The sequence below is a fragment of the Benincasa hispida genome, chromosome 9 (genome assembly GCF_009727055.1).
Source record: "Benincasa hispida cultivar B227 chromosome 9, ASM972705v1, whole genome shotgun sequence".
Taxonomy (NCBI): domain Eukaryota; kingdom Viridiplantae; phylum Streptophyta; class Magnoliopsida; order Cucurbitales; family Cucurbitaceae; genus Benincasa; species Benincasa hispida.
The window spans coordinates 18461189-18473179 of NC_052357.1; the positions used below are offsets into that span (position 1 = coordinate 18461189).

Sequence of the window (11991 nt, forward strand, 5' to 3'; positions counted from 1 at the left end):
AAACCACCTCCAACGACAAACTCCTACAACCACCTTCATGCGACCAACTTCATACTCCAACAATCACCTCTGATTACAAACTCTAGCAAAAATCATCTTTGATAATTAATTTTGACAACTATTTTTGACAATTTATAAGATCGGTGACTATTAAAGTGTATTGTAAGGTTGTCATTATATAAATATATAGTATTTTGTTTATATTAAATATAATATTTATATGTAAAAATTTGTAAGATATATTTTAATTTAATTAAATGCACATATCGGATGAGTGTTAAGAATATTTAGAAAAATATGACCATTTTGAATCACAATTTATATAAATTAAGACAACATTTAGTTGTTTATTGTAAATGTATGTATAAATGTTGAAGCGAGAGCATAAAAGATAAATAGAAAATAATTACAAAATAATATAAAGTTTTAAAATATTTTAAGACAAAATAATGTGAAAATTCTAAAAGTTTATGATGATTAAAGAAAAAACTCACATCAATTCCATTTTGAGATGAAAATATGTGAAAATTTAATGGAAAAAGTTTGAATAGGGTTAAAAATAAATACATGTTATTTTTTGTGATTTTTTTAATTCAATTCCTTTATAAAGGATTTTTTTTTTTGTCGAAAATAAAGCTAAAAATTGAGAAAAATTGGAAATTAGAAAAGTACCAAATAAAAAAGATTAATCATTTATCAAAAATGACATTTATGTGTGAAACTATAGAATTGTGTGTGATCATGACAATTAATTTTTAAAAAATCTGTGGGAAATCGGAATACTCTCAAAATTTCCTCGAATTTGGAGAAAAATGAAATTTTCCACAATCAAAATTTTGAGGCCATCAATGGAAATTTTAAACTATGTCCCAAACACAGATAAATAAACTCAACCCTAATAACTCTCCACCTCGAACACAAACATATAAATTCTAAAGATATATGAACTTCAGACATCATATCTCAACTCAGCGCCTTAAACGATTCTTAAAGTTCTATTCAACCTAAAATTCAAATTTGTAATAATAAAATAATTTATTTTTATAAAAATTAAATTTGTCAAAGATATGTTAGACAGAAATAAATTTTCAAAAAAATAATATAGACACAAAAATAAAATTGAAAAATATGTCAGTCGAATATTTAGAAGTCCAATAACGAAACAAACAAAAACTTCAACATTAATCATGTAATTTTTTTTTTTTTTAATTATTATTCAAGTCACACATATAATGGACGTTGATACCATGACATGTACTTCTCTTACGGTCGAAAGTTTGGTACCGGGATGCTCCAATTGTTAAAAAAAAATATAAAGTATTTAAATAATATAGTAATTATGTTATTAAAAATAATAATAATAGTACGACAAATGAACCACCACGTGGACATGTCTCATTGGCTATCATCGGATAAGAAATATGTGCTCGAAAGCGCATGGCGGATTCCAGTTATATATCCCGAAGAAGAAGAACGAAAAAATCTCACTTAATTATTCCTGTCTCTTATACACATCTAGATGTGTATAAGAGACAGACCATGGCGGCCTCAAAGGCGGTGGCTGACTCGCCGAAACTCGAATCGTCGGTCATCCGACCCGCCCGGCTCAACTACCCATGGAAGCAGTGGACCCCCGGTCGGATGTGCGCAGTAGGACCGGTGGCGGCCGCGCCGGACCGGATATCGGAGAAGGTGGTGGAGAGCATAAAGAACGCGGAGGAGACCTGCTCGGAGGATCCGGCGAGCGGGGAGTGCGCGGCGGCGTGGGATGAGGTGGAGGAACTCAGCGCCGCCGCCAGCCACGCACGTGACCGCCTCAAGGATTCGGACCCGCTTGAGGATTTTTGTAAGGATAATCCCGAGACGGAGGAGTGTCGCACGTATGAGGACTGAGTGATTTAATTTCTTTCTATTTCGATTTTATTTGCAACTTTTTTTTTTTGTTGGCTTTTTTTTTCCTTTTGGTAAAGTAGAATGGTTATTTGTGTGTCTTTTTTTGGGCCTTGTTTGTGTTTTTATGTGAAATAAAAATGACTAGAAAATATTTTAGTTCCCACTTATTAAATCATTTATTTATTTTTTAGTTAAAATAAGGTGTGATAATTTGATTCCATACCATGATGGTCAATAGTATCATAAGCTTGGGTTCTTTTTATTTTCAGAGTTAAAGCTAGGAATTCGGATTTACATTAACCAGTTTTGAAAGAAGTTGGTAGCTCATTCATAAGTTGTTTAACTTTATACTCTAATTTTAGAGATATATTGTAATTATTTAAGGCTGGATTTAGGATTACATTTGCAATCATGTGCAATCTCAAAAAGTGATTATAGAGAAGAAAAATGGGATAGATGGCCCAAAATAAAAGGCATAAATGAAAAATGGGTATCATTTTGAAAACTAATGAAATTTGGCCTTCTACTTATGTCATCATTGTGCAAAATTACCACTTTAACCCTAGTGTATTATTCTTCTTCTTCGTATTGTAATGTTTCTTTTCTTTTTTTTTTCGTTTTTCTTTTTGTATTTCTTCTTCCTTTTTTTCTTTTGTTCTTTTTTGTGCATTTTTTTCCCTTTCTTTGTGTGTGTGTGTGTGTTTTTTTTTTGTGTTTCTTTGAATCGAGCATCAAACATAGAGTATATAACATTAGAGCATCGAATATCAAGTGAACTTTTGAATCGAGCATAGAGCATACAACATAGGGCCTAGAGTATCAAGGATCAAGTAGCATGTAGCTAGTATAAAGCATAGAGCATAAAGTGTAATGCATCAAACATGAGGCATCAAGTATCGAGTAGCATGTAGCTAGTATATAGCATAGATCATATAACATAAAGCATAGAGTGTAAAGCATCAAGCATTGAGCATCAACTATTGAGGATCAAGTATCAAGTATCGAGGATCGATGATGAGTATCAAGAAAACTTATAAATCACAGCGTGCGGCTAAGTTTTAGGGTCGAATGAGTAAATTCACATGATGTTGACATAAGCAAAATACCATTTTTATTCAATTTAAAAAGAGTACCCATTTTTCATTTGGCCCCCAAAAAAGTCATCCGTACAAAAAAATCATTATAGAAAAATCTTAACCGTCTACCTTGTTTGGTAAAATTAATTATATATTAATTTAACAAAATCACTTTCGTAAAAGCAGATAGATACTAGCTAGATACTAGCTTCTTTTAGATTTAGTTTCTCTAAAAATTTGCAAACTTCTTAACCATTTAACTAAATATAATATAGTAATATCTTTTTATATTAATGTATCTTGTTATATATACTTTTATATGTTAATTAATTCATTTTTTAATTATTTTTTTATCATTTGCCCGAAAAGATATTTTTTAAAACTTTTATCAAATTATTTAGATTAAATAGAATTGGTTGGAATTTAAATCATAGACATTTTAAAATAAAATATAAATTAATTATCTAGATAAAAATAATTAAAATTATAACTCTAGTTTGATTCATATAACTAAGTTACATAATTTACCATAAATTTACCAAACACCATAACTAGTTTTTTCTAATTAAAATTAAAATTTACCAACCACTATTTTACTTCCTTTCATAGCAAACTCTTTGAGAGTGCAGTAATCCCAAACGAAGCCTAAGTGGGGTGACGTATATATATTCACTAGTAATCCAAATTTATGTTCTGGCCTATAAGAACACTACAGTAATAAGCTAGAGTGACATGAGCAAAAAGGTCATGCGCCATTATTTTTAAATTTTGGGTGAAACTATTGTTAGTAAAATTTAAGTCATTCGCACAAAAAAAATATCCTTAATTGAAGAATCATTTGTATAAAATGCATTCTCAATTGCTTTAAGAAGTGTTCTAAGTAGAAAATGTATTATTGAGCACTTAAAATGTCAATTCAAATATATCATAGTTTTCAAGTACATGTACTTTTTCCTCAACTAAGACACTTTTTTCTCTATAATTGCATTTCTATGTTATTAATAGAGACGATGTTAACATGGTGAATAATAAACCACAATAGTGTATTAAGAGTAATTTTGGCAGTATATTCGAGTTATGTAGTATTGTGATATTTGTTGTACATACTAGTATTGTGATATTTGTTATCAAAATTTTGACCGGATAAACTCTTAAAGTAAAAGGCAACGCTAACTATTCTAGAAGATTATTAGAATATTTATTATGTAATATAAATGTATAAATTAAATGTCTCTAAGATTATGTTGAATTGTGTAATTAAGGGGTATTTGGGCCAAAGAGGTGAGCAATGCAGAGTTGGAAAATTGTAGTTATGAATCTCATTCCTTGCTTCATCCAAGGATTTGTGGTCTCACTATATATCAAATTTATATCTTGTCAGCTCTTTACTACTGTGAGCCTCACGAGTTTACCACTTCATTTCTTGTCTAGACATTCCCTAAATACCTCAAAGAAAAATTTTAGAAATTTCATAGTATGGCTTTGGGTCCATAAAACTCTAGAGAATTCATTTAGATAATGGTAAGTTTCATAGAAATATTTAGGAGAATTTATAATATAAGAATGGCCTAGAAAAAATTATTTTTACTTTCTCTTACTCTATAAAAAGAAGTTGTTATGAATTTAAGGAGCACAACGGCGCACAACAAGAACATGGATATGGAGAAAATATGATATAATAATAATATATAATAAAATAAATAAATATAATATAATATATCAATATATAAAATAAATAAATAAATAACAAAAATAAACAAAATAACAAAAAATGGATTTCATCACTTGCTCCAATCTTTTTTTTATTGATCACCAATATGTATGTCTTTCAAAACCCACACATATGAGGTGGATTATAAATGCCACTATTTATAAGCAATTTGGCAAATATGAGATGGATTACCTGGACACTAATAGTGTGTACTCTTGAGACACATAGACAATACATGGGAAAATTGATAAGTGATACATGGCCAATATACATTACACCTAATTTAACATATTCATAATACTCCCCATGGATGCCCATTATATATGATATGTCCTGTTAAAACCTTATTAGGAAAAAAACCCACTGGGGAAAAAATCCTAGTGAAGGGAAAAAAACAATACATATTTCATATAGTCGGATACTCTTAAAAAGTATATTCACCCGCCTCATGGAAGTATCACTTGAGATCTCTGAGTCGTCGCATTCCAATGTTATACACTAATTTTTCAAAGATTGCGGTAGGTAATACATTTGTAAATAAGTCTGTCCGGTTCTCTTTTGAACAAATTTATTGTACAGTGATGTCGTTTTCTTCAAGATCATGAGTGTAGAAAAGCATATGTGAAACATGTTTTGTTTTATTTTCTTTAATATACCCTCCTTCGATTTGGGATATGTATGTTGTGTTGTCTTCGTATAATATCGTTAGAATATTTTTACTAGAAGACAAACGACATATTCCACGAATGTGTTGAGTCATTGATCTTGGCCATACACATTATCGACTAGCCTCGTGAATTGCAAGAATTTCAGGATGATTTGAGGAAGTGGTTGTTATGGTATGTTTTACCGATCGTCATGATATAGCAGTTCCTCCACATGTGAACAAATAACCTGTTTGAGATTTAGCTTTATGTGGATCAGATAATTATCCATAATATGCATAACCAACTAGATCAAAATTTCATTTATTTGAATAAAAAGAACCCATGTGGATCATTCCTCGGAGATAACAGAGTATATGTTTAATTTTGTTCCAATGTCTTTTTGTTGGAGAATAACTATATCTTGCTAATAAATTTACTGAAAATGCAATATCTGGCATTTTATTATTAGCGAAATACATAAGTGCATCAATTGCATTAAGTTATGGTACTTCAAGATTAATAAGTTATTCATTATCATCTCGAGGTCGAAATATATCTTTCTTCACATCTAGTGAACGAACTTCCATTGGAATGTTCAATGGATATGCTTTGTCCACATAAAATCTTTTCAAAACTTTTGCTATATAAGTTGATTGATGAACAAATATCTCGTCTGCTAAATGCTCAATTTGCAAGCCAAAAAATTTCGTTATTCCGAGATCTTTCATCTCAAATTATTTCTTAAGATGATCTATTGTCTTTTAAACCTCTTCAGGTGTCCTAATTATATTTAAGTCGTTAACATATACTATTATAATAGCAAATCCTGGTTGTGATTTCTTTATAAAAATACATGGACATATTTGATTGTTTTGATATCCTTCTTTCAACAAATATCCACTCAAACGATTTTACTGTTGGGTTTTATGCCCTAAAACTCGTAGATAGTGAATGTAATTAAATGACTGTCATTAATAAATAGTTATTAATGTTTTTCTCAACAAGTGTTATTGATGTTTTATTTAATTTTATCTCATTAACCCTAAAATCCAATAAACTAACATTCTAGATTGTCTTATGACTCTTGAACTGCATGTAGAGACATATAGGGATAAATGTTCAAGATACAACCTAAAGGGTCTATAGTATAGGGGTAAAGTTTGGTACCTTATCCTGATAACACTATGGATATGACATACTTTGTATTTGATACAAATGCAGTGATCCAACGCGTTCGTGTAGGAGACAAGCAAGTGGGCAATGAGTTTAAATAAGACCGGATCGCAAAATAGTAACCACTAGATGCAACTCCGTTGACTAGTTAGGTTTCTATTTCAATAGAATGACCTAGGCAACTTAGTCTTACTCCTGAGTATATTATGAACTCTTTTTCACGATAAATTGTCCTTTGATTTGTATTGGTGAGAGTGGCTAGTTCGTCGACTCAACATGCCTACCATTTTGGGGATAAGATCAAGTGGGTAGCTAGGAACATAATCATACAAGATGGATTTCACTCATTCCCGACTTCAAGATAAGTAGATGAGTGTTCCCTTATGTGGTATCTCTATAACTTGAAAAAATGGCCCTACCCTCTCACTGACTCGAAAGGGTTTCTGTTTAATGGTGGGACCATAAACAAGTTGTTCATTAGAGGAGCACTAGTACTTAAGGATGTAGAGGTAACCCAGGCATAAAATGGTAATTTGACCCAGGTGGTATTACGAACACTCGTGAAGGACTAACTTGTTGTTATTGTTCTATATCCATGGACACAGAAACATATCTGTAGTAAGAAGAGTGTAATTGTGGGTCTTTAGTGGAGTGTACCCATAGTTAATAAATATCGATTAAGTTGGTTAATGAGTTTAGCCAATTAATTTCACATCGTTGGAGCTTCTGATATGTAGGTCCATTAGATTCCCTTCATAGCTTGTAAAGAGTATTGAGGTGATTTTTCATTAAATTGAATTCGAAATGTTCAAATTCATAATTGGTATTTTTTAATTTATGTTGATACATTTTAATATAAAATTTAAGTTTAGACTTTATTATTAAGATATGATGCAAAAATAATAAATGAGAGAACAAAAAATTTGAAAGGAGTTCAAATATTAATTTAATACGAATAAGATTCATATTGAAAACTATAGATTAAAAATAATGTACATTGAATGCGCATTAAAACTATAGGTTAAGTGAGAGAAGTGTTTTTTAATATGATTCAAATGGATAATTAAATTAAATATGTGATATTTAATTAGATGATTAATTAATTGAAGAATTAACTGATTAGGTTAATTTAATTTAATTTTAAATTTAATTAAACTGATTAAATCAAAACTATAGGTTAAAATCAATGCACATTAGATGCGCGTTAAAATTATAGGTTATATGAGAGATAATCATTTAAATATGATCATTGGTTTTTATTTATTTAGTTAAATTAAATAAATATTTTTACTTATTATTAACCAAATAAAAATGTAACTCCCTACAAAAAATACAGAAAGATGCGCATTTTTTTTATCACTCTGTCTTTTTTTTTTAGAAACAAAAACTTTACACCCAAAATCCTCCCAATTTCTAAAGAGAATCTCACAATTCTCAAATCCTCAATTTCTCTACAAGAATAAGAGGGGATTCCCAACGCTGGTGCCCATTCCCAATTCGTACTAAAGAATTTTACAGAATTCCCAAAAGGTTTGTAAGGTAGGGTTTCTTCTCTTGGTAGATTTTGTTTCTATAATTACCTGCTTAATCTATTTTGATTGGTAGTTTTTATTTAAAAAAAACATTGATTTTAAATGGCATTTTGAAATACGTGGTTCTATATGTTATGGCTTTCACTTTGCCTTGGGTGGTATAGGGCCAAATCGTATTATCAATTTGGCCATTTAATTTTTTTTCATTAGTTTGGTGGGATTTAAATGTTATGGTTTGCAATTGAATATTTTTTGCAATATTTGGCTTTAGATTTATAATTTTGATATGATCAATGTAAAGGCTATTTTTTGGGCATTATTGTCGTAAATCGTTTCTCCATAAGTCCGGGTCTAGAATTAGGGTTCGTGTTAATGAAGATCGAGACCATTTTGGCCAAAAATAGTAATTCTGCTGACATTCTGCATTCCTACACAATTCTGCAGAGAATTAGAGTTAGCAAAGCGGGTCCAATTCAACTGCAATTCAGTTGGTGGTCTGGTTTGGTTGGGTTGGCTTGGTTCGCAGGTTAGTGATTTGGTTCATATTGGTCTGGTCCGGTTCTAGAGTGGCAGAAGAAATTTTAGGATAAAATAAGCATGTGCGTGCTTTTTTTTTTTTTTTTTTGTATTTATAAGTGTTATAATGTATGGTATGAAATGCATGATTTATAATTTCAAGATTTATTTAATGTATGTGATATGTTAAACATATGAAATTGGAAAAGCATATTGCATGATATTAATTAAAAAACATAATTAGTTATATTTATTAATATATATGAATATGCTTGGTTGATTTTCAAAATATTATATAAGTGTTATATTTAATTGGAAATCAATATGTATCGAGCATAACACATGAAATGCATGTAATATGGTTTGATTTTTTAATTAGAATATGATTGTTAATTAATTAAAACCATTGTGAGCAGTAGGACTAATCATTAAAATTTGTAATAGTTATAATTAATGATTAGCAACCATTAACCTATAACAAAGATATGCATGCAAACATATGATATTATAAAAAAAATATTTTATTAATTTTAAATTGTTTAAAATTGATTAGACCTAAGATCAAATTTCTAATTAAATTAGAATAATTACTTAGTTTCTTTTTAAATAGTTTTAAAATTGACTAAGTGGGACAAATAGGATTAAGGTTATAAGGGAACTCGATTGATACAGTTGATGGTTTACGTAACACCTCTTAACTGGAACTGGATCGAAACCTGAGTTAAATTAACTAAGGTCTTATTAGCATGAAATGTTGCTAGGTAAATTAAATGGTTTAATATACCTATAACTCTAGTATAAAGACCTTATTATAAGAGTTGTAATATGCATAAACTTAGATAGATTCATTAGTCGGAATTTAGTAAGTATAACAAAATCCTAAAGTAACTAGAACATTTTAGTGGGAGAAAAATGGTATATATGATATATAATTTTTAAGCTCTCACGTCCCTAAGAGTTCACAACGTGTGATCCATGCTTGGCTTCATGTCGCCTTGGACGCGACCTCCTTTCGAAAAATATTTGCATGGGTCAATATTAGGGTGAATAGGGGAAATGTTTATATAAGTGGGAGAATGGCACGTGTCAATGTATCCTATGGTCTTCTTCATTAGGTTGCATCGTGAGATTCTTATGATCTGCCTTGTCCTAGAGCGACCATCCCTTCGGAGGGCTGATCATAGGTTTCGGAACAACGCAAACTCCATAAATGGATAGGATTTCTTAGGTTAATTTTCAACAATTGTCTTTCCTAACGGTAGCTTGTTGAAGCGTACCTCTGAAATTCAAAAATGAAAGGGTCACACTTACATGATGAATTAAGTGAGTTAATGAATCCTTGACCAAACTAATGGTAGCTAAGAGCTATAGGAATAAGAGTTATTCTGAAATTAGTAATTAGTTGAGATAGTCTTAATTCATATGAGGGATAGTTGATCACCCTTCAGTGGCTGTTGTCCTAAACCTTTGAAGTATCATTGCAAAAATCAAATCAATAGTTTATTTAGGATTCCATGATTGCTTGTTTTTTGCTGAACTGATTGGATATTTTTTATGATGGGTTAAGGCAAAGATAACTAAAGCGGTCATTTGTTTGTTTGTTTTTTAGCATGTCTTTCTCAATTATTGCCTTACTTAAAAATGAAAAACTAACTGAAGAGAATTACGCGACATGAAAATCTAACTTGAATACGATTCTAGTTATAGATGATCTACGATTTGTCTTAACTGAGGAATGTCCTCAGGTCCCCGCTCGTAATATACCCCTAAATGTTAGAGATGCATATGATCGTTGGACAAAGGCCAATGAAAAAGCCTGAGTCTATATCTTGCGAGTCTGTCTGACGTACTCAACAAGAAACATGAGGCCATGCTCACTGCTCGTGAGATCATGGAGTCCCTCCAGGGTATATTTAGGCAACCATCCATTCAAATCTAGTACGAGGCCCTCAAATATGTTTATAATGCACGTATAAAGGAAGGCCAGTAAGTTAGAGAACATGTTCTTGACCTGATGGTCTAGTTCAATGTAGCTGAAATGAACGGGGCAGTCATTGACGAGCAAAGGCAAGTGTCTTTATTCTGGAATCTCTCTCGAAGAGCGTTCTTCGATTTCGCAGCAATGCAGTTATGAATAAAATTCAGTACACCATAACAAATCTCCTGAATGAGTTGCAGACCTACCAGTCTCTTGGTAAAAGATCGGTAGAAGAAGAGGCAAATGTTGCCCATTCCAGAAAGTTTCATAAGGGTTCATCCTCAAGAACTAAGTCTGTACCTTCATCTTCTGGTCTTAAGAAGATCCGGAATAAGAAAGGAGGAAAGGGGAAGGCTCATTCTGTTGGGAATAATAAGGGAAAGGCCAAGGCGGCCAATAAGGGCAAGTGCATCCACTGCAATGTGGAAGATCACTGAAAGCGGAACTACCCAAAGTACCTTGTTGAGAAAAAGAAGGAAAAGGAAGGTAAATGTGATCTACTTGTTTTAGAAACATGTTTAGTGAAAAATGATCATAATGCCTGGATACTTGATTTAGGAGCCACTGATCATGTTTGTTCTTATTTACAGGAAACTAGTTCCTTCCAGCAGCTTGCTAAGGGTGAAATGACGCTCAAGGTTGGAACTGAGACACCATTTCAGCTCGTGTTGTGGGAGCTGCTAGGTTGTTTTTTAGAAATATATTTTTATTTTTAGAAAATCTATATGTAGCTCCTAAAATGAAGAGAAACTTAGTATCTATTTCTTGTTTAATTGAATAGTTGTGTTCCATTATTTTTTCATATAATGAAGCGTTCATTTCGAAAAATGGTGTACATATTTGTTTAGCAGCTAGAAAATAACTTGTATGTGTTAAGACTAACCAAAACAAAAACACTTTTAAATCATGAGATGTTTAAAACTGCTAATACTCAAACCAAAAAGCAAAGAATTTCTCCAAATAACAATAATACTTATCTTTGGCACTTAAGATTAGGTCACATTAATTTCGATAGGATTAAGAGATTGGTAAAGAATGGACTTATAAGTGAGTTAACAAATGATTCATACCTCTGTGTGCATCTTGTCTTGAGGGTAAGATGACTAAAATACCTTTTAGTGGAAAAGGTTATAGAGCCAAAGAGCTCTTATAGCTCATACACTCGGATCTTTGTGGTCCAATGAATATAAAAGATTGAGGAAGGTACGAATATTTAATTTATTTTATAGATGATTATTCGGGGTATGATTACTTATACCTAATGGAACATAAGTCTGAAGCCCTTGAAAAGTTCATGGAATGTAAAGTAGAAGTTGAAACTCTGTTAGATAAGATTATTAAAACACTTCGATTTGATCGAGGTGGAGAGTACGTGGATTTAAGATTCCAAGACTATATGATAGAACATGGGATTCAATCTCAACTCTTAACACCTGGTACACCTCAGCAAAATGATGTATCAAAA

General features: G+C 31.2%; 1 protein-coding gene across 1 annotated transcript; it reads left to right on the top strand.

Annotated features, from left to right (window-relative positions):
* Positions 1–1539: 1539 nt before the first annotated feature.
* On the top strand, positions 1540–2065 carry LOC120085307 (calvin cycle protein CP12-1, chloroplastic-like). Its single transcript, XM_039041226.1, has one exon. The coding sequence runs from the start codon at positions 1540–1542 to the stop codon at positions 1891–1893; it is 354 nt and encodes a 117-aa protein (XP_038897154.1). The 3' UTR covers positions 1894–2065.
* Positions 2066–11991: the final 9926 nt, after the last annotated feature.